Below are 24,183 nucleotides of genomic sequence, written 5' to 3' on the forward strand. Positions count from 1 at the left end.
TGCCTAAAGCTACGTTTCTGTCTGCTATTTTTATGTTACGGTACGGGAACTAAGTCAGCAGTTCACCAGTATACTGCGAGGGGTCAGGCCGCCGTAACATAAATTGGGGGAGGCCGCCGTAACAGTACTCAATAATGGATCCCCAAGACCAACCAAATCCTCATACTTATCTGATGCCTCCATGGTCGGAGGTGCAGGGTATATGACCAGCTCGGACACACACCCGCCCACAACGGCCATTACTAAACAGGTTGCTGAAAGAATCTCCATGGCGTTTGTCGGTGACTTAACTAAGATGAATGGCTACCTAGAATATTATTTATCAGAAGCAGGATCATAGCAGATATCCTATATCTCTAATCACTGTGGCCTAGACGACGGGTGTTCCATCTGACAAATACCTTTCTGTTTATCTATGTATACAAGATAACGTATACAGAGTGTGTCTCAGGTTACATTTCTCTATGTCATAACATATTGTTGCATTGCAGATAAAGAATAGTATTGACAGGTGTTCCAATAAACTCTCTCGAAACATGGTTGTATATGAAGCCTCAACGACTAAACCATACATGGGCATGTGCACCAGCTGTCATCCAATTAACGCTGCATATGAACAGGAATTTCTGCTTTTCCACTCAATGTGCAAAAATCAAAGTTCAATGTAAATCAATGCAAAACACATGAACACATACAATACTGTTGTATCTATACGCGTAAAAGGCAGACAGGCCCATACACCTCTTCAAACCTAACAAACAATAACATTGGGGCCATGCCAGCATCAAAGTCACGTGATTCACTAGCATGCTACCCATACAGAACACGCTATCCACAGAAATAATATATCTGTCCCAGATGTTGGAATGCACGTCTTGTATGGGCTCATGTACTCGTTATCCGATCCTGTACATATCAATCGACTTGATAAAAGATTCATTATCAGGTAGCCATTCATCTTAGCGAAGTCACCGACAAACGCCATGGAGATTCTTTCAGCGATCTGTTTAGTAATGGCCGTTGTGGGCGGGTGTGTGTCCGAGCTGGTCATATACCCTGCACCTCCGACCATGGAGGCATCAGATAAGTATGAGGTTTTGGTTGGTCTTGGGGATCCATTATTGAGTACCTTCACTTACCAGACGACCTCGAACCACAGACATGCCGAGATTCCCTATGTCCATCCCAACCGCTCTGTGTCCTGGTCGTCTTTTGCGTTCAGTGGTGGTCCAGTAGTGGTTGAGGTCAGAACGCTGACCGACTTCAGTCAGTGTCTGGTTCGTCCAGCAAGTTACGGATACGCTTGTAGTAGGGTCGGGATCAATACGGCAAGGTTTACAGTGACTCGGAATTCTAGCATGATGTCTGTAGAGTTTGATAATGACTACGGCAGTTGGAAGTCCGAAATAGTCGACAAGTTGCTGATATTTGCTGATCCCCTGAAGAGAGATGTTCCCTCTAACAGTGACCCTTCCGTTTTGTTCTTTGATGTCGGTGTGCATTATCTTGGAAGTCAAGTCAGTTTAAACTCCAGCATTAAAGAAGTTTACATCAGTGCCGGAGCTTTTGTCGATGGAGGGTTCATCACCGAGGACAACACAACGGTCAAGATCCATGGAAGAGGAATCTGTTCAGGCCGAAAGTACAAATTCCATGACAAACGATTTCAATGGTCGTTGATCAACACTGCACGAGGCACCAATCACACAATTGAAGGTATCACGTTAAGCGACCCCCAGCAGTTTTTCATATTCGCTTAAAGTCCAAACAACATAATCAAACAGGTTAAGATGGTGGGTGCCTGGCCATACAATAGCGACGGCATTGAGATGGGAGTAGGAGGCGTAGTGGAGGACGTCTTTATCATGGCCAATGATGACTCACTCAAGGTAATGTAACACTTTGACATCTAACAACTCTGTGTGTTTTGCATAATTATGGTTACAGATTAATTATCAGTTATCAATCCGTCAGTTGTGTCGAAGTATAATCCAGGATAATCAGCATAATGTTGGTAAATGTGTATGGACATGAAAATGAATTCCCGCGCAGAAGAAACCCTTAAACTCCAGGTATGTAGATGATATTACGTACCACGGTAATGGTCAGATATCCCATTACGTTTCAGGTGTACAACAATGATATGACGATACAGAGAGTGGTCATCTGGCAAATGCAAAATGGTGCCGTTTTCCAAACAGGCTGGTGGGCTGAACGTGACCTTCACAGAGTGAAAGTCACCAATATTGACGTGATTTACATGGACTGGTGTACTTTCCGCGGCCCGGAATGTGACATGTTAAGTAGAAATGATGCAGTGTTCAATCTGGCTGGAAACGTCAAAGTCATCAACATGAGTGATGTAGTATTTCAAAACATTCGTCTGGAAGGTTTGTGTCCTCGTTTTGTTTTCTGGACAATGCCGGCAGGGACACGTGGTACTTCCTCCAACGTCCGGTTTATAGATGTCTCAGTTGGATCACAGCCAAGTACTGGCCAACTCAGGAATGAAATAGCAGGCAATAAACCCAACGGATATGTGACTGATTGGCTATTTTCTAATTTGTCTGTAAGCGGACGCTGTATTTCAACCTCCGGCGCAGGGAGATTCATAATTGATAATTCTACCACATCCAATATTACATTTTCGTGTTAGGTATGCTACAAAGAGATCTAAATGACTGAAAGAAATTTAAAGAATCCGAGGGTAATACAAAGGCTTGAGACGTGTTTCTGAGTTGCTGAGTTTCCGCATATCATTTAATTTCAATGCTGCAATGAATTTTGTTATTTACGCAGGTCGTTGGCCTTTATGTGGAAATATATCATTATTGCTCCTCTTCGTTTTTTTTCATATCATTATCATTATCATATATTTGATAACTGAATTTGAACACCCTCATAGTAACCCTTTCCCTTTTGTATTCTGAAGTAGATGTTTTCAGGAACGTGTTCCTCCTGAGGTACTTACTCGTTGCAAAAACAAATGAAGTGCATGAAGAATGGAAACAACTGATGATGCATTTGACAGCCTATAGTAAATGATACTACTAATCAGGTTGTCCTAGTATACACAATCTTTCCAGTAAAAGTCAAACATAAAGAAAAAAATGTTACTTGTGAGACCCTTGTCCATGTTTTGGGTATTACTTGTTACACTTTCGTCGAAAACGTAAATTCAAGACAACATCAGTTTCCGAGTTGTAGGAATGTGTCGATTTACGACGTGCGTGTGAGTGAGTGTGACAAATATTTGAGCTAATTCAGGGTGAACAGTTTGACAAATGGCTGATTGAATGAAGAACGATCTAACCCAACCTCGTGTTGTCATACCCGTCAAACATCATCCACAGTACATGGCGACAAGTGTGGGTTCTGAACAGAGCAATCCTCTCGAACAAATATTATAAAGCGTGTTTTAAAACATAGAATATATTTCCAGCGACTATCATCCAATGATATGACCAGTACCACATGCAAAGTTGATTCTGTTTGTTGTGTGGGTGTCAACAGAAAAGTGTCCCGCTCCCGCGTCACTGATACAATGGCCGCCATACCGGAGATTGACAAACTCCCAGTTCTGGACATGAGCTCCGCTGTGCCTGCTATATCGTTATGCATGCTCCTTGACACGGATTCGACATTGATGTTCTCGAAACGCAGATTGCTAACTTTTCCCACAGCTCCATTGTAGAGTTTCCATTCCACCAGTCTCGGACATTCTCCCTCGATTCTGATGTCCTTCAGAATGATGTCATGGACCTCAAACTCATGGGTGTGGCCGGACACCGTGAAGACGGCGGCATTAGGCTGAAGGTGACAGTTATCTCCCTTGGTAAGCGCACCAGTCCATGTGTATGATGTCTACGTCGGAGACACGGATACCATGAACTTTCCTGGCCGTCCACCAACCCATCTGGAAGATGGCACCGAACTGCATCTGCCACACCACTGTTCGTCTGATGGTCAAGCCCGTATGGAACAGCTGCAATGGATGATGCTCTGGTAATACAGTAACTCATCTCAAATCTAAAATAGACAAAATTGTTAACACTGCAAGTAAAATCACTGGAGTCAGATTTGAATGTTTATCATCAATATATGAGCGGCAAATCGTGAATCAAGCTGTCAAAATCATATCTGACGGTACTCACTACTTAAATTCGGAATACAACCTTCTCCCTTCAGGCCGCCGCTACAAAGTTCCAATTGTGAAAACTAAGAGAGCCCGTACATCCTTTATTCCAAGTACCATATCTCTCTTAAACCAATGTGAAGATGCCTAAATCAAAGAATTTATGTAAATATGTTTGGTATCTCTCTAATGTGCCAGTAGCTCTGGTGATGTAACACAAATTCCTGAAAAGGCATTAAAGTATTATTCTATTCTATTCTACATTGTTATGAAATACATTGGTATCAACAATACTGCTTAACAATTTAGATAATCATGGTTCATTACCTTTCAATGATTCCGATCATTTAGTGACATATGGTTTATCTGTAACTTGTGCTGTAACTTATACACATACCTTGATTGAGTCATCATTCGCCATAACGAAACTGTCCTCCACTAAGCCGTCCTCGCCAACGTCAAATCCGTCAGAGTTGATGGTTCAGCCTGCTACAAATTTGACGTTTCTGACAACGTTGCTGTTTCCAGAACTAACGTAGTAATATTCTTCAGGGTCAACAACAGTGATGCCTTCCAGTGTGTGATGATCACCTTTTTTCATATTAACCAGAGCCCATTGGAAGTCTGGATCGTGAAACTTGTACATTGCGCCTGATAGGACTCCTCTCCCATGTATTTTTACTCCCTGGTTTCCCGTTGTCCTGAAACCACCTTGGACATAAGCTCCAGGTGCCAGATAGACTTCCTTGATGTGCCCATCCAGAACCTTCTGGCCATGGAGGTTGTGCACGCCTACATCGTAGTACAGAACCGACGGGTCATGCCTGGATGGGATGGATGTTTCTGGTGGGTCAGCGAAAACCAACAGTTTGTCCTTTATGTCGGCCTCGTTGCTTCCATAGTCGTAGTCAAACTCCACAGACATTAACTTCGTGTTTGCTGTTACAGTGAATAGGGCAACCTTATTTCCTGCTCGGTGACACTTGAAGCCATAACTCTTTGGTCGAATGAGACAGTTGCGGAAGTCCTTCTGGGTGTGCACTTCAACAGCGACGGCGGATCCAGAAAAAGAAAACGACGTCCACGACACAGATCGTCCTGGCTCGATCTTCAGTAACTTCCCCGAATACTGGACCCTGCTGTCGGAAGTGGAGATGTACGTGAAGCTCCGTTCTTTGGCACCACCTTGACTGACGTAAATGTTGAACTTGTCAGACGCCTTCTGTCCTTGTGGATGGGGATAGACGGTCAGGTCGCAGGCCACAAGGGGAACGCAGATCACTAACGTTAAGAAAAGCGATGCCATTGTGGCGATTGTCGGCCCAACACTAGATGTAAGTATCCTAGTTTATACAGCCTACTGACCTCTTTGACTATATATCAGATAAGCCATGTTTGTTCCAAGTGTTATGGCGAACAAATGGCACTGTTATATATATTCGTTTACTGGAAATTCGATAGGGTCGTTTGCTTCAATCATAATTACTGTTTTCATCTTAAGACAAAATATAGATATTTTTCACTTCAGTTTAATTATGCTATCGGACAGGAAGACCGTAGAGGACTTGTTTTCTTGTTGGCAGACTTATGGGACCATGACTATGATTATATCCGATTTGGAATCACGTGTTGCAAAACATGTTTCTAAACAAATGAGTAAATATAGAACGTCAGCTACAGAGAATGTTCCGTATCGTTGATCCGCCTAAACAACATACATGTAGTCGCAGAAACTCAGGATAACAGGAGTCATTGAACTAAACCCTGGAGACGATGAGGCTGTAGACAGAGTTGTTCTGGACGTTCTAAGGGATGTTCACGGTTTTAAAAACGGTCGCAGATATAGACAGTTGTCATAGCATTGGGTAGAAGTAACCAGGCCAAGTCCAAAGCAGGGTGGTTGAGTTTGTCAGCTACAGGGACAAGAACAAGGCAATGCAAAACAAACGAAAACTAGGCACTGTCCCTTTATTCTAAGATTTCCTCCCCCAGCACTATTCAAAGCTGGTGAAGTAAACCGGAAAATATTAAAGGTACGCTTGAATTACTCTGTATATCTTTATTTGTTTCTCTCAGTATACATGTATATACAAGGATTCAGTATTTAAGAAACATATAGAACTAGAAAACATCTATGACGACACCTTTTGTACAACGGTATTTCTTCCTAAAACATCTCTATTTATATGTTCAGCCTAGAGAAAGTAGCCAAGTAAATTGTTGGAGTAGATTTGACAACAGTACTGAATCGGCTTTAGATATTTCTTGTTAGCAATTGTTGATGATTTAACTGAAAATTGACTTTCTCAAAGAACTCTTCATGTAACCGATATCATCGCTGGAAAGACTCAGCGTAACGTCCTAAAAGAACCCACCAGAGTCACACAAACTGCAAGTACACTTTAGATCCAGGTATAATTAGTGAGGATATAAATGTCAGAAAGTGGTGTGATAGAATTTGATAAAACAATAAGCGATCATAAGTGGACATATTACCATAGATGTAGACATTTCAATGTCGACTCTTAAAGGCAAGTCTTGTGATGGTATTTAAAACAAGCTGAACGCACCTATAGGAAGTACAGTTTAGTTTTCCTTGTTTTACGATTGTAATAATGTGGATGAACCATGTGATGCGTTTACGAACGCTTCGATGATGAGATAAATGTAGAGTCTATGTACCGTCTAAAACTGTGTCTGAAAGAGTGAGTGAGTGAGTGAGTTTAGTTTTACGCAATATTCCAGCTATATGGCGGCGGTCTGTAAATAATCCATCCTGGACCAGAAAATCCAGTGATCAGCAGCATGAGCATCGATCTGCGCAATTAGGAACCGATGACATGTGTCAACTAAGTCAGCGAGCCTGACCACCCGATCCCCGTAAGTCGCCTCTTACGACAAGCATGGGGTGTCTGTAAGACTTAATGACAAACTATGTAATGGTATAACTGCAATATCAGACGCGAATGTAGGAAAAGGGCCAAATTATCAAAGAAAGAAATCGATTTACTTACAAACAGAAAACAGCGTGACAACGTTGGTTACATGACAAGTTTTCAAACCTTGATGAATATATTTTTTTAACTTTATGCTGTTATAAAATCTTTATATTGGAAATTGGTTCGCAATATCGTAAATGATTATGGCACGCCGAACAGATTTTTATACTCTTAAACGGGTTGGAAACTGCTTTCAGAACGCAGGACGAAATGTAAGCTGTGTTTATTTGATATCATGATATCGCTTCTTCATTTTCGAAAGATTTATATTATCTGACACGGTTTAACTTACGCAACTCGAGTAATCTCTCTTAACCATCTACAACATTAAGGCATTCAATTGATTCTTTTTTTTTTCCTTCAACAATTAAATTGTGAACCAGTCTACCATTAGATGTGGGGAAACTTGAATCTGCTTCAGCATTTAAGGCTCAAATACGATTGATTAAAAACTCTGTGCCTCTTTACTTTTCCTATGGTATTAGAAAATTACAACTGGTCCGGTATGTCAGTATGAGAATGATGAACATTTATCTTTCATAATTTCCACTGTAATTCCACAGAGAGATGCTGTGTTTGCTGGTTTAAATAATATTTTACATAATAGAATACCCTTGCCCCGATGTCATTTAACATAGCAATGCAGGTCCCTCCATCAGTGAGAATCAGAATATGTTCAAATCAGGGGTCGATTTAAGGAAATGAAGTCTACTTGTACCCAGTGCAACCTAAGGAAATCACCTTGTTGCACCAAACAAAACCAGGTTGCACCTGCTGCTTAATAATCATAAAATCTTATATAATGCTTGAGTTTTGGTAAAGCCGCTTTAGAACAGTATTATAACAATAGGAATATGTAGTTATCTTACTTCCCAAACTTTCATGAACAGCAAGTCCTTCAGTCACTGTCCTACAATAATCAGAGTCACTGTTCCAAGTCAGTTCCTCATCATTCTGTTTTCCACCTGAAGTCTGTGTTCTTTGAACACAAAATATTAACATGCACTTGGCGCAGGTTGATATACATAAGATGTTGCATTTAGTAGTTTCAGGTCGCGCCAGTGCAAGTTCTAAATGCTTAAATCGAGCCCTGTTTCAAATGTATCCAAATGTATGTAAACGACAATAAAACTAAACGATTTCTCAGATTGTAATTTCATAGCAAAGTATTACTTTTATTGTTTACTCTCTCCTTTTTTCCATTTTCACACATTCTGTTTATCTATAATGAAAATATACGTATGTAACTGCTCTGAAAGGAAAAGCTTTTTCTAAGTTGGACAACTTGTGTCCAATAGTTTTGTTTCATGAATAGGATATGTTTAAACCGAAACAATAAATTCCACATACGATGCAGTCGTACCATATGTTTTAGAAATAGACACAGTTCCAATTATCCAACACATATTACATAATACTTGATATTCGGGGTTTTATCTCTATAGAAGGTAGGCACTTATCTTAGTGGAACAAGGTTATGGTGGTTCTGATTAGACGGGATGGTCACGTGCGTCACCAACTACATATGTAAGTTTTGTTGTCAAAGTCGGCAGTTCCCGCCACAGCATGGTCGGTCTCTGTGTTCTGGTCGTTCTCGTCACCCTCGCCTACGAGGCAGTTGGAAACGTCATTGTGTACCCACATGCCAAGGGTCCGGCGGCTTCCAACAAATTCAAGGTGTATGTGAGTCAAGGCGGAAGGAAACATGAGAGTTTCACGTACATCAGCACATCCGACCAACGTTCCCACGAAGCATCCCATGTCCACCCAGGACGGTCGATGTCCTTCACGTCATTTGCCTTCACTGGTGGTTCTGTGACGGTGGAAGTTCACACCCAGCGCAACTTCCACAACTGCATCGTCAGACCCAAGAGCTACAACTACCACTGCCGCAGAACGGGAACCAAGGTTGCCCAATTCACCGTGTCAAACACCAAAAAGTGGATGTCCGTAGAATTTGACTACGACTACGGCAGCAGTAACGGAGGCCCCGACATAACTGACAGACTACTTGTGTTCGCAGATCCACCCGAGACACACAAACCAAACAAGAACGACAACTCTGTTCTGTATTATGACGTAGGGCTTCACAACCTGAACGGTCAGAAACAACTGGATTCACACGTAAAAGAAGTATACTTAGCACCAGGAGCATATGTTCAGGGTGGATTCAAGACCACTGGGAACCAGCCAGTGAAAATCTATGGCAGAGGAATAGTCTCTACTTCTATATACAAGTGGCACGATTCAAGGTTTGAATGGTCAATAATCAACATGGACAAGGGACATTCTCACGTAGTTGAGGGGATCATTATGGTGGATCCTGAGGAATACTTCTACCGTGGACTGAGCGATCACAATACGGTGCGTTATGTGAAGATGGTTGGATCGTGGGCCTTCAACTCCGATGGTGTTGGTATTGGACATGATGGACTGGTGGAGGACTGCTTCATCTCTGCAAACGATGATGCACTGAAGGTTTGGGATTTGTTATTCAGACATTTGTTTGATGTTAGAGTTGAACGCTGAATTGTACATGACTCAAATAGTGTCCTAGTATCAAATTAAAATGACGTACAAAAGAAAGTACACACCTGGTGCTTTTGGATTACTTTCTAAAGAACGACGTAAATGTTTTGAAAAGAGTTTTTACACTTATATATGTCATAGACTTTCCTAATATGTTGCCAAAACACCACAGATATCATGCCCAATTGCGAAGTTGCCAGTCAAAATCACAACACTTTTCAAACAATCCCAAAACACCAGATGTGTACTTTCTTTTGTACGTCATTATAGAAAGGTCTTATGAACATGCGCTGTGAATATACAATGCCATTTAGAAAGTGGTCAAATGTAAAACGTTATATTTGGGATTTAAACTTTCTCAGTAAAAGTATAGCTTCTAGTACTTTTGTTAGGTTCAGTCCCATCCGGGATTAGAACCCACACTCTCAGAGTCAGGCACGTAATTATGGAATCCTGGAAGGGACATTGTCGCGTTGTCGCATTGTCGCGTTGTCGCCCTCTCAAATACAAGCAAAAATTAACCAAACGCGACACGCCGATAACGCTGACATTTAAATCGCCCCATTTGTCGCATTGTCGGCGATGTCGCTTTGAATAATATTATTTTTATTCCTCCAAAGGGCGACACGCGACATAGCTTACATTAATTTTCTTTAGGTCAAATAGGTCGCGTTGTCGGCGCTTCGTGTTTTAGTGAATTGTTAGGCTTCTTTTCACACATCTTAGATAGGGCAGGACGTTAGCGACAACGCGTTTACATATTTTGACCTTGAAAATTGTCGCTATGTTGTCCCCTTTGGAGTTAATAGAAAAGTATTATTCAAAACGCTAACAACGACATCGCCGACAATCGCCACAAATGGGCGAAATGTCACTTTTCGTATCTGATGTCGCTGCAAGGTCGCGCTTTTGGTTTATTTTGCCTCACTTTACTTGTTTTGAGAGGGCGACAATGCGACATAGCTGAATAATGTCCCCTTCTCGGATTCCATACGTAATCACCATCATTACACAAAGTCAGCCAACTCAGCCACCACGGCTCCCACCAAAAAGTCGGACAACTGGTAATCTTGATCACGAACTTTGTCTACCCGTCTGACAAGTGTAAAGTTACACGGTTCCTACACACAAGCATGAATACGCAATGCTATTTAGAAATATACGTTATTCAGGTATTTAGACACAGATAGATGGTAGAGAACTGTGAGGAACGTTTACACAACAGTAAATAACTCGTCTCTAACAATGACTGGTTAAGTCTCCTTTGTTGTATGGATGAGCAAGGTTTTACGTGGAACACTACTGACGGATGAATAGGGTTCAGGGAACAGTTCCCAGACATGATGAGATGATTCCAAGGAAAAGCACTGTCCGGATGAACAGCCTTCGATGCATTCTTTCAATTACAGCCTATAAACACATGTAATATAGAACACTGTAAATGTTACTTCCCATTTGAGTAATGTATAAACAAAACTGGAACGTGTTTGTTATGTTTAGGTATACACGGACAATATGGTGGCGCAGAGGGTGGTCATCTGGCAGATGCAGAACGGAGCTGTCTTCCAGAACGGCTGGTGGAGCGGCAGAGACATGAAGAAGGTCAGAATCAGCGACATCGACGTCATTCACACCGACTGGTGCACTTTCAAAGGTTCCAACTGCCAGATCAGCGACAACGATGCAGCTTTTTGATCTCGCTGGTGACACAAAGCATTTTGCCATGAAAGGTGATGCCTTCATCTTTACCAACATTAGAGTAGAAGGGTCTTGTCCGCGTATCGTGTACTGGAAGATGGCAAACGGGGCATCGGGTACGGCTTCCAACGTCCGCATCGTCAACTTGTCAGTGGAGTCGCAACCTGGCCACGACAGCCTCCACAACGAGATTGCAGGGAATTCTGGAGGAAGGGTCACCAACTGGCAGTTCAACAACTTTAAGATTGGCGGTAAATTCATCTCCAACCCAGGCCAGGCAGACTTTCACATCGATGCCCACACTACCAGCAATATCCAGTTTCATTGTGGAGGATCTATCATAGGATAAATCTCAGAAACAATGGCTTCAATGCATTTTGTTACATTAAAGACCTCATTAAAGCTTCTTAAAAGTGTTAAGTTCGATGATATCTCGAAAATTATGCATCAGTGAAAAATATAATGTCGGATGCAGGTCTCTATCCATACCTCGATCAAATGTTCCAGAGGTGTTTCGTACTGTTGCAACCCGTGGGGCAGGATACACTACTCACTCTTTTGCAAATACTTAACACACTATTTGATAGTGATTCATAGACACATGTATCAAACAATTCTGTCTGGCGTCCAAAATCACACGCATAACTCAGAACTGTTAAGCTCTAGAAGGCACACTGTTAGCAGAACATATATAATTAAAGTGGTGCACTCTAAACAGGACATATCTTCAAGCAAGTTTTCAATTTTGGAAATTACTTCTGCGTATATTCGAGATGTGCAGCGAGTGAGAGGAGTTTTCACGCAGCTTTTGAATAACACTTTTGTTTTTTGTCAGCTCAATGAAAACCCGAAGTGATTCAGGTCTCACAGCTTTGGAGTAGTATGGTGACCGCACATTTCCGAGGTGACGTAACGTGACGCAACCTCGAAAATATACGGCCACACTGACGTCATACACGTATGACGTCACGACGATTGGTCTCGTGACGTCACGATCTACAAACGAAGGTAGTGACGTCACTTGATGGTGACGCAACCTCGAAAATATACGGCCACACTGACGCTTGGTCTCGTGACGTCACGATCTACAAACGAAGGTAGGACGTCACTTGATGGTGACGCAACCTCAAAAATATACTACCACACAGGTAGTGACGTCACTTGATGGTGACGCAACCTCAAAAATATACTACCACACAGGTAGTGACGTCACTTGATGGTCTTGATGGTGACGCAACCTCAAAAATATACTATCACACTGACGTCACGCCCTACAACGACGGTATTGACGTCACGTGGTCATTGAACCGTCACAAATAAGGGTAATGGTCGTCTAGTACGTGTTCGTGCATGTACGTGTGTGTTTGTGTGTGTGTGTGTGCGCGCGTGCGTGCGCACGTGTGACATAATGCTCTCTTCTTCCTTTCCACACTCCCACAATTCGCGAATCAGCACCAACTAAATGTGTACGATATCCAAAAAACATTTAATACAGGTATATACAACATATAACACAATATAATACAATATATACATACAATTTCATACATTTCACAAAATGAGGCGACCTCTCCGGTTGCGCACACGGATACGGCGAGTGGGTGTCTCGCCGTTCCTGTGCACGTCTGCAACCACTGTCACCGTATTTTCAGAGGGGTGGTGACGGTTATGAGAGGCCTCCTCAAAATTAGTGAAAGTTCCTCCATCGCCGTCGTCTTACGACAGCTGCTGGGCGTGTTCCTCTTCCTCTTCGTCGTCGTCATCGATGAAGAGAGGGAGGTACCGATGTCGGGTGGGAGGGTAAAAAGAGGTGTTGTCATCATATACAAGAGGTCCCTGAGGGCTGAGGGCTCCATCTTCATCATCTTCTTCCACCTTCTCTGTTGGTATGTCCTCACAATAGGGGTAGCCACCCCAAGGTCCCTCCTTTCACCCCCATCCACACTACGAGCAATGTTTCTATATTGTATGCTGAACATCACTATCCCGTAGTCTGCCCTTGCCGTGCCAACATCAGATGTCTTCGACACACTTAGCACACCTCTCTACGGGGATCACCAGGCATCTTCGGTGGTCCAGTCATCTGTCGTAGGTTGTTCCTTTTGACCTTCTTAGCGGCGGGGTGACATCTACCGCGCACATGACCGGTAGTGGCCACTCCCTCCACACTTTGTAACATGTGGCGTCGGACATTGGGAGCCAGTGACCAGAGTCCCCACACCTATAGCAATGACCATAAGAAGGAGTAGTCGTGGCAGTCGGTGTAGGAGTCGTGGCAGTACGGCGTGACGGCGTGGGAAGGTGGGTGGTGATCACGGAGGAAGAGGACATGTTGAAGGACGGGCAGTTATCCTCCTGTAATGGCACACTCTGTTGGCAGATGGTGCCTGGCATGGGGCAATCGTTTCCCCAGTGCCCCTGCCCCCCACACCTGTTTCCACACACCGCCAATGGACAGTTCTTAAACACGTGGTCATTTTTCTGGGGACACTTCCAGCAGTATAGCATGGTTGTTTGAGCAGCATCACACATCTTGCTTGAATCCATGGTAGTAGTAGTAGTAGTGGTAGTTGTAATAGCCGTGGTGGTAGTAGCAGTAGTAGTAGTAGCGGAGAGCTGGTCAGGAGTACGTCTTACTGTATGGCGAGCAGTAGTCAGTATGATTTGACAGTGGTCAAGCGAATGGTCATATACACCCCAAAGGGTAATTGAGCGCGTCCGCGTTGTAGACATGATCATACACGTCCGACACGCGCAGCAGGAACACGAAAATCGCCTCTATTATCTTACGCACCATATGTCCACGGTTTGTCGTATTCCTACTCATGGGTCCTAACCACTCCTTATTACACAATCGTTTTGACCACGCGTGTGTCAAGCTCGAAAATAGCCTCGTGCTACGCATGCGTCGTTAATCGCCTAACTGCTCTAATCGTCCCTATTATACGCAATCGTGGAGTGTCCACCCCGTCGTCTCTATATCCGTTTCCTTCAAAATAATCCCCAACGCCGTTAATGCCGGTCTAGATTGCTCTAATCGGCCTATTATACGCTTAGCCGCTAGTGTCCACCCTTCGTCTCTTCACCCTTCGAGCATAATAATGTCCCCTGTCATACACAACCGCGTGTGTGAAAGCCTTCAAAATAGCCCCTACATGCATCGTTAATCGGGCTTCTAACTGCTCTAATCGCCCCTATTATAATGCTAATCGGAGTGTCCACCCCGTCGTCTCTATATCCGTTTCCTTCTGAAAATAATCCCTAATGCGTGTTAATCGGGTCTAGTTGCTCTAATCGATGGCCCTATTATCATGCACTTAATCGTCGTCTCTACACCCTTACCTCAGCTTCGAAAATAATCCCTACGTGCATCGTTAATCGGTCTAGTTGCTCTAATCGACCCTATTATACACAGCCGATAGTGTCCACCCTCTTCGTCTCTTCACCCTCCTTCAGTAGTAATGTCGTCCCTGTCATACACAACTCACGGTAATGACCACCCGTAAACCAAACAACCTTCTCTCTCTCTCTCGCTTTATCACAAAATGGTATTGCGACAACATTCTCATCATGCATGGTTGTGAGGAAGACTCCCGTGAAAACGAACTAGTAAGAAATACGAACATGTCTCTTTATAGAACATTCCGAGGGATGACATACTTCTATATTTCGTCGCAGATGATGAGGAATTCCAACGCCTCAGCAGTGACATACGCCGACAGTCCGGGACAGGGCAGCCTTTGCGCAGCAACACGACGACGGCGACATCATCGGGGTCGTAGAGGAAGGGTTGCCGTGTCATTCTCCCCGCATAACGACGGATCACAACGAGGTTATCGAGGAAGAAAATGGATGAGCATGACTACTCGCCAATGTACAAATTTTCCTCAGAGAACTTCGACCGGATGAATAGTCAGAGATATAGGGTGTCACAACATCGTTTACCTCTTCGGTTTTGCCAACAATTTCTGGAGAGAGTACAGAGCAGGTGGATGCGAAGACAACCTGTCACGCGGGTTCGACTCCCTCGTGGCTCATTTGGGAAACTCGGAGAAGCAAGTGTATAAAAACAACATAAGCTCTATACATTTACAGTGTGGTAACTAATAATTTTAACATTGCTTGTCTTTTCAAAGCTGACATAAGCGCATTCTTGATGCCATTATATTTTCTTTTTACTTTTTCCCCTAGATATAAGCCCTCAGGATATCGTCACCCTGTATATCCATCATCACGCTCGCCAACGCCCCGTACGCCATACCGCTCTCGGTCATTGTGGGTTTGAAGAACTCACGGGTGACATCATATTGGCGTAGGTATGGAACACGCGTCTAGTCTAACACATCTTTTACGTTTGACAGTACCTGCCATGACCGTAAGGTTACATAGTGAGGAATCCCGCTGTAGGTAGAGTAATGGTCGATTGACTAAGAAAGAGCTAATCACGCTGGAGGCTTTTAACCGATAAAACCACTAGGGGTGGTTGTCTTACTAAAATAGAGAACAGCCGACATAATTTATGTCTGGGTCGGGCTATTGCTGTAGCCCTATATTTTCTAAAGCATGCTTCCCAACCACGGGATGTGTCCAAGAAGAGCATGAACAGCGATATACAGAGCGTGAAGCGTTCCTGAGAGATCTTGGCGGGTGTACAAGCGATAGCCACGCATGAATTGTACGAGGCGGCGGGTCCTCCGCCTGGGGCGATGTAATGAAGGTCGTCCCTGGGAGGCCTTCCAAACATGTCTAAGGAATGAGGCGCTGCAGATAAAATACACCATTACACCCGGTAATGGTGCTTCTATCTTGTACGCTCACACACTCCTCTTGTCGCGGCGAAACACATCCCTGTATCGATATTTTCTGGTGGCCTGCTAAGCACTCCAGAGGTGGACGGCATGGTCAAACTATGACTGCATCAATACACAGTGGTAGGGCGCAATGCCAGAATAAGCAAATATTGTAGGGTGTTATAGAGGGTACAAGGCGGACAATACTCATGCATGCACTAAAGAGCACGCGTGTGGGAAATGCGGTGATACAGGGTAAAAGCTGTCTGAACGATTTACATTCGACGACAGAGCAACAGCCATAGCGCCATACCCGGTACCGATGGCGGTGAGGTGACGTCCGGCGAGCAATTTGCTGTTAGGTCAACCTTGTCGAGTGTCGGGTGTGGTTTCCTCACGAGGGACTGTCATCCGGCTCTATCGCCAACCACGTTTGGGGCGAGAGAAATTCTGGTGTCCTAAATGTAAGACCGATAGAAATGCAGACCACGAGAGTGTCTCAAAAGACAATCCAGATATGGAACATGTGTTCTCCCTGGTGTAAAGTTTTCGGACAGCTGCACACACCCGTCGACATCGTCAAGGATGAGGACCAGCCAGACTATGATTTGACCAAGTACGTTTTTACGATTTGAGGTCCATGTAAGCGACGAAAATGGTAAACACATACCTAATCTATCGTTCTCCAGCTCAGTTAAGGCGAAGTGTATGGGATCAGAATCACGAATACCTGTGTCAGACATGCCTTGGCGTAGTGAAGTCAAAGCAGGCTGCGTGCTACTGATTTTAAACGGGAAATAGTCATGACGGTCCCCATACCGAGACACTTTCGTAGGGCTGTTTTTCGTCGTCGTTACCAATTCAGCGCAGAAACCACGAGATACTGCCGAGAACATACATCCTCCTCGAGTGAGTCTACCGACACGGTCAATCACAATTCTACCGCAAATGACGTCGATTGTGACGCTAGCATAGTGGTCGTGGCACACCATGCTAAAGGTTACGACAATCATTTCATTTTGAAATCGTTGTTAGAACATCTCACTCAGAAACCGCAAGTTATTTTGACAGGGGGTAAAATTTTGAATATGACCATCGGTAGGCTACTTTTCCGTGGTCATTTTTCTGGGGACACTTCCAGCAGTATAGCATGGTTGTTTGAGCTGCATCACACATCTTGCTTGAATCCATGGTAGTAGTAGTAGTAGTGGTAGTTGTAATAGCCGTGGTGGTAGTAGCAGCAGTAGTAGTGATGGCGGAAGCTGGTCGGGGAGTAAAGTCTTTACTGTATGGCTGAGAGCAGTAGTCAGTATGATTTGACAGTGGTCAAGCTTAATGGTCATATACACCCCAAAGGGAATTGACGGCGTCAGCGTTGTAGGCATGATCATACGACGTCCGGCCGCAGCGCAGCAGGAACACGAAAAATCGCCTCTATTATCTTACGCACCATATGTCCACGGTTTATGTTATATTCCTACTCAGTGGGTCTAACCGCTCCTTATTGCACAATGCGTTTCGACGACCGCGTGTGCCGAAGCCTTCGAAAATAGCCCCTCGTGCGTGGATTGTCGGCTAACTGCTCTAATCATATAGCAGTAGTGAGTGTCACCCGTCGTCTCTATATCCGTTTCGCCGAAAATAATCCCCGTCGTTGTCGATTAGTTGCTCTATTAGGCCTATTATACGCGGCCGCTGAGTTAATCTCCGCAACCGTCTCTTCACCCCTCATGGAAGTAATAATGCGTCCCTGTCATACACAACAGCGTGTGCCAAAGCCTTCAATGGCTTCGTGCATCGTTAAATAAAACTGCTGCTCTGTCGTCCCCTATTATGCATAATCGATGAGTGTCCACCCGTCGTCTATATCGTTTCCTTGAAAATAATCCCCTACAGCGGCATTCGTTAATCGGTCTAAGTTATCTATTGACCCTATTATCACGCGGCGCTGAATTAATCCCCACCCTTCGTCTCTTCACCCCCTCATACGATAATAATGCGTCCCTGTCATACACAACCAGCGTGTGCCAAAGCCGAAAATAGCCCCTCGTGCATGCGTTAATCGGCCCTAACTGCTCTAATCGTCCCGCATATTATATAAATCGTGAATTATCCCACCCGTCGTCTCTATATCCGTTTTCCTTGAAAATAATCCCTATGCGTCGTTAATCGGTCTAGTTGCTCTAATCAGGCCCTATTATACCTGGCGATGTATCACCCTTCGTCTCTTTATCAGCCGATAGTAATCGTCCCTGTCATACACAACTGCGAATGACCGCAGTAAACCAAACAACCTTCTCTCTCTCTCACAAACTTATCACAAAATGAAGCTGCGACAACATTCTCATCATGGTTAGGCGAGGAAGACCCGTGCGCTTGAACTAGTAAAATGAACATGTCTTATAGAACATTCGAGGATGACGCCTTATATTTTTTAGATGCATGATGAGATTCGCGCCTCAGCAGTACATGCGTACCGAGTCGGGGACAGGGCAACCTTTCGCGATAACCACGAAGCGCTGACATCGTTGAGTGTAGAGGAAGAAGGTGCCGTATATCTCCGCTGCTGACGGTCACCGCGAGGTTATCGAGGAAGAAAATGCGTGATATGACTACTGCGCCGCAACAAGTTTTTCCTCAGAGAACCGTCGGATGAATAGTCAGGAATATAGGGTGTCTAACATCGTTTACCTCTTCGGGTTTTACAGCAATTTCTGGAGAGTACAGAGCAGCGTGGATGTGGAAGACAACCTATTATCAGATTCGATACCCTCATTAGCTCATTTGAGGGAAGCTTCGGAAAGTAAGTGTATAAAAAACATATAAGCTCTATACATTTTACAGATAATGGTAATAATAATTTTTAACATTGCTTGTCTTTTCAAAGCTGACATAAAGCGCGTGCGATGCCATTATATTTTTTCTTTACTTTTTCCTAAGATATGCGCCCTCAGGATATAATCACCCTGTGTATAATCCATCATCTACGCCCTCAGCACGCCCGTCGCCATACGGATTCTGCGTCCGGGTTTGAAGAACTCGCGGGTGACATCATATTGCGAGGTATGGAACCGTTGCCCAGTCTAACACATCTTTTCGAACGGCCAGTACCATGACGTGGGTTACACTTAATGAGGAGATCCGCGCCCGCTGGCGGTGGTAATGGTCGATTGACTAAGAAAAATATGTCGCTGCGACTTTGCAAACGTAAACCACTAGGGGTGGTTGTCTTACTAAAATAGAGAACAGCGACAATTTATGTCTAAATTCGAATATTGCTGCATGGCCTATATTTTCTAAAGCATGCTTCCCAACGCGGATGTGTCAGAAGAGCATGAACAGCGATATACAAATGATGAGCGTTCCTGAAGTCTTGTAGGGGTGTACAAGCGATAATAGCATGGAATTGTACAGGCGGCCGGTCTCGCCGGAAGCGTCAAATGGAAGGTCGTCCGGCTTGGAGGTTTAAACATCTAAGGAATGGCGCTTATGTACACCATTACACCCGGTAATGGTGGCATTTCTATGCTATCGCAGCTCCACACACTCACTCTTGTCACGGCCGAACACATCCCCTGTATCGATATTTTCTGGTGGCCTGCTAACACTCCCCAGAGGTGGGCCGCCATGGTCACTGCGACTGCATCAATGTGGTAGGGCTCTATCTGAAGGGAATAGTAAATATTGTAGGGTGTGCCATAGAGATTACAAAGAAGCGGACAACTCATGCATGCACTAAAATGCGGCGTGGTAAGAATGCGGCGTAAGGGTAAAAGCTGTCTGAGCGATTTTACCGGCGACAGAAGGCAGCAACAGCGCCATAGCGCGCGGTTACCAGTAGTGGCGGTGGTGGCGTCGGCGGCTGACTGCTGTTGGTCCAACCTTGTCGAGAATTAATGCAGTTGTGGTTTCCTCTGAGGACTGTCAGCGGCTCATATAAGCCAGCGTTTGTGGGCAGAGAAATTCTGGTGTCCTAAATGTAAGACCGATAGAAATGCAGACCACGGAAATTCTCCAAAGACCAATAAAGATAGAGATTGTGTTATCGGTGTAAAAGTTTTTAGGACCTTGGCACGCTGCCACATACCGTCGACATGCGTCAGGATGAGGACGGCGTGAAAGACTATGATTTGACCAAGTACGGTTTCACGATTCCCGAGTCCGTAATGCGACGAAAATGGTAACATACCTAATCTATCGTTCTCCAGCTCGGTTCGCGACGAAGTGTATAGGATCGGCGATCGGTACCTGTGTCAGACATGCCTTGGCGTAGTGAGAGTAAAACCGTGCGTGCCTACTGATTTTAAGCGGGAAATAGTCATAGGCGGTCCCCATACCGGGAACACTTTCATTAGGGCTGTTTTTTTCTCGTCTCATTACCACCAGCGCGAAACCGAGATACTGCCGAGAACGCCATACCCCTTCGAGTAGAGTCTACCGACGCGGTGTCACATTCTACCGCAAACTGGCGTCGATTGTGGCTAGCGATGGTGTTGGCTTTTTATGCTAAAGGTTACGACAATCATTTCATTTTGAAATCGTTGTTTAAGAACATCTCCACTCCAGAAGCATAAGTTATTTGACAGGGGTAAAATTTTTGAATATATGACCATCGGTAGGCTACTTTTCGACTCACACAACTATCCCTACAGCTCTGAAAAAGTTCTGCGATACTTTTGCTTTGGAAGACGGTGAAAAAGGGATATTTTCGCTGCCACAATAAGACTGGCATTACCAGACAGCTATCAGAGTAAAGCTACGCGAAATATTACTCTGATCCGGATAGCATGTCGCGGGGACGATCGCGTGAAAATTCTTAACGTGGTATAGGAAAACTGCAGGACACCTTTCAACATGCGGGTCCGGCTCTTGAAGTATTGTGGCAAGATGTGTCCATCTTAAGGCGGGGTTATTAACTAAATTCATAGATGCCTTCATGTCCCTTAACGACGTTAACCTTTTTACGAATGCATCACGTTACCTCATGCATGTTGACCTTTAGGCATAAGTACCTGAAACCACGACACTATAGCTGCCATAATACCCCCGGGAAATTACGAGACAATCAACCCGCGACAGTCTAAAATATGTACCGAATGGTTGGCGTCTCTTGAGCGAAACCCGGGGTTTACAGTTGGACGTGAGTATCCTTCACCTGGGTATGCGTCGGCGACCACTGCTTTCATTAACGTGGCTTGACGGTATACATACCTTCAGGTAGGCAATCTGATCGCACAACAAAGTAGTGTCACGAATTCCTGGATGCTTTTGGCATGATTTGCATGTCGTGCTTTCGTGGCGAGATGTCAAAGTACACTAAAACAGGCCTCCTGGCAGACAATTCGCGACCGTGCCATGTAGCCGTTTAGGTCTTTTCACCGAGACCATGTGGAAGTGTCTGCCATACACGTCATATAGGTGTCGTACACAAATTACGTTAGACCCAGGAAGAGCCGAATTACCCTAACGAGGCTGTCAGCGCCTCTCCAACCTCGGGGCCAGCGTTTGCGGGAGATTACCGTGCTAATGGGATTCACTTGCACAAAAAGTGTGGCGAGAGAAAAATCTCGGTATACTTCCGGCGGTATGTTAAGCTGTACTATACCGTGTAAAAAGCGGGTGCGGCTTTCCATTATCACCCCCAGCGTTTTACACAACCCCTCTCCCCGGACGAACTGTTCGAATTGGATGCTCTCGTCCGTGACGATTGCTTTCCCCTCGGCGTCTCATCTAATCACCTCTACCATACCTTTACTAACGGGAGAGCTTGCTTCCTCTCTGCGAGCGTGTGCGAAGCGCGCGGCATATGGCGTGTCAGCATACGGCGATCGGTACCATTGGTCGTCGTCACCACACCGTGGAAATTACGGCGGTTCGAGGAGCGGTTATGTGGTTAGACATATTTTTCTCCATGGCACTTTTCGGTTCGAGGTTCGACAAGAGCGAAAGCCGACACCTGCGGGTTGTTAAGCCCGATCGTCGACAACAGCTTCTACAAACTGAAACAGGAAGCTGGCGGTATCCTGAGGTGTAAGACGGATGATGATAGTAAAGGCAAGTTTTAGTGACAGGGTTTTCAATAAGGAAGGTGTTAAGTCTGGACCCTGCCAATATTAAAAAAAACAAGGGTATCGCGCCATAGCCAAGTTATGATGAACAGTCACTGGAGCCAAATTTTGGTGATCTATGACAGACCAGTGCCGGTATCACAGACGAGAAGAAATTTCGAGCCCACTTCTGCGACAAGACCATAGAACTGAAAGGCGTCGTTTTGATTAACCCGACACTCTATAGTCACCTGCTCTCGAAGAAACACACCTAATACCTCATACGCCAGCAATCGCCTTAGCGGCGTGGGTATTGTGGCTTGGACGTTGAAGCTGTATGGCCTTCGTTCGGCGAAAACGTGTTAATACTTTGACCGCGGATTCGGTCATTCGTACAATGATGACGCCCCCACTCTGTTTGAAGCTCGGGGATTCTTTGGGCGAAGTGGACGTGAAATAAGAGGATGGTGGCGATGGATTGACGAATTTGTCCGCCTTACGGACGAAAAATTAAGCCTACAGGCTACACCATCCTCGGCGTGAAGGTCCTCAGGAAGTTTGCAAAATTAAAGGGTTTCTGCGCTGAACTATCGCGCCTCCAGCTTCGTCTGGATTTCCGAGGCCATGGTCAGGACAGCTCTTAAGCCTAGAAAAACCCGAGGGAAGATAGAAAACGTCCGTACCCTTATTTTCTCCAAGAGGGCTGGGCTTAAGCGTGGGCTGGAGCGTGCGCACACCACCGTTCAAACTAAAGTCGGTTTTGTTACACAAAAGCGTCGCCGTGTCCAGCGACCCGTAACCTCTAGGTTGATACCTATACGTTACTTATGGGTTTACGAAACCAATGCCTGCCGTGATTATTCGATCGTCCGGCGGTGGCAGCATAAGCTAGACCATTAAGCTCTCTACTATAAAGCCACGAACAACTCCGCGTTTCGCCTCCAGCTGTCATAATAGCCTTTTCTCACCTGCGGCTCCATTCACAATCACCCTCACCGGTGTATATACAGTCCGATGATCGTATGGCATAGAAAACGGCGTGTTCATAAACTCGCATACAGCCGAACGCCCTGTCACACGTCATGGTGAAATACCCGCGTCTTAATGCCGTCAATCCTCCAGCCTGTCACTTCAGGGGACCAAAGAGAGACCACCACCACCAACAACAACAACTTACGGCGCAGACCACCGAACCCGACCAACAACGTAGCGCAGAACACCACCACGAAAGAAAAAACACACTGCGGCGGCAGCGACCCGCGACCACTCGCCGAAGAAGCCAACCACGCACGAAAGGAAACTCACTGTGACGGAACAGAAGAAGCAGAAGAAGGAGAACCCTACAGCATTACGGTAAACGTATGCGACACGAGGAACGGCGAACAGCACCGAGGAGGGAGAAACCAACGTCGAGAGATAGACATCGAGTTGCAGAAGCTCGTGGCCGAGCTGATAGGCGCACTGGCAGGCTCAGGCACTGGTGCCTGAACCGAAGCGCGCATCTCCTTCGACGTGTCGATTATAACAACGATGATGATAATGGCATTATTTTTTTGAAATAAAGCGAGCGGATCGGCGTGTTCCTGTTGGAAATGTATGATCCGGCTATTTCTGTGTATTCTCTAGCACCCCCCAAACAGGGTACCTTCGAAGAGTCTGGATTGGAAAAAATAGGGGTGCATAGTTTGTCACAGGTTTTAGAACTATTTCCCCGTCATACTTTTAGATCAGTTAATTAAATTGCATTTAGATGCGACGATGGATACTTTAGGAATAGCGTGTCATACTTTTGGAGCGATTTACATGTCATACCTTTTAGTGGTGATTCACCGTTCTACCCATACTTTTAGCAGTAAACCTATGGGGACGGGTCCACGGCTAATAATGACACGATTTTTGGAAGGGTCTGTCATACTTTTGGATTTAGCGATGTGTGCTAATTACGTAGAACAACGCGTCATACTTTTGAAACGACGCGTCATACA

General features: G+C 44.9%; 2 protein-coding genes across 2 annotated transcripts; one reads left to right on the top strand and one right to left on the bottom strand.

The window, feature by feature from the left end:
* Window positions 1-4,616: 4,616 nt before the first annotated feature.
* On the bottom strand, window positions 4,617-5,441 carry LOC124275675 (dextranase-like). The gene has a single exon (XM_046711297.1). The coding sequence runs from the start codon at window positions 5,439-5,441 to the stop codon at window positions 4,617-4,619; it is 825 nt and encodes a 274-aa protein (XP_046567253.1).
* A 3,177-nt stretch (window positions 5,442-8,618) lies between these two features.
* Window positions 8,619-11,358, top strand: LOC124275676 (dextranase-like). Its single transcript, XM_046711300.1, has 2 exons — window positions 8,619-9,612; window positions 11,164-11,358. The coding sequence occupies exons 1-2, from the start codon at window positions 8,701-8,703 to the stop codon at window positions 11,356-11,358; spliced, it is 1,107 nt and encodes a 368-aa protein (XP_046567256.1). The 5' UTR covers window positions 8,619-8,700.
* Window positions 11,359-24,183: the final 12,825 nt, after the last annotated feature.

The sequence above is a fragment of the Haliotis rubra genome, unplaced genomic scaffold (genome assembly GCF_003918875.1).
Source record: "Haliotis rubra isolate DU_JTF1 unplaced genomic scaffold, ASM391887v1 Scf2007, whole genome shotgun sequence".
NCBI lineage: Eukaryota > Metazoa > Mollusca > Gastropoda > Lepetellida > Haliotidae > Haliotis > Haliotis rubra.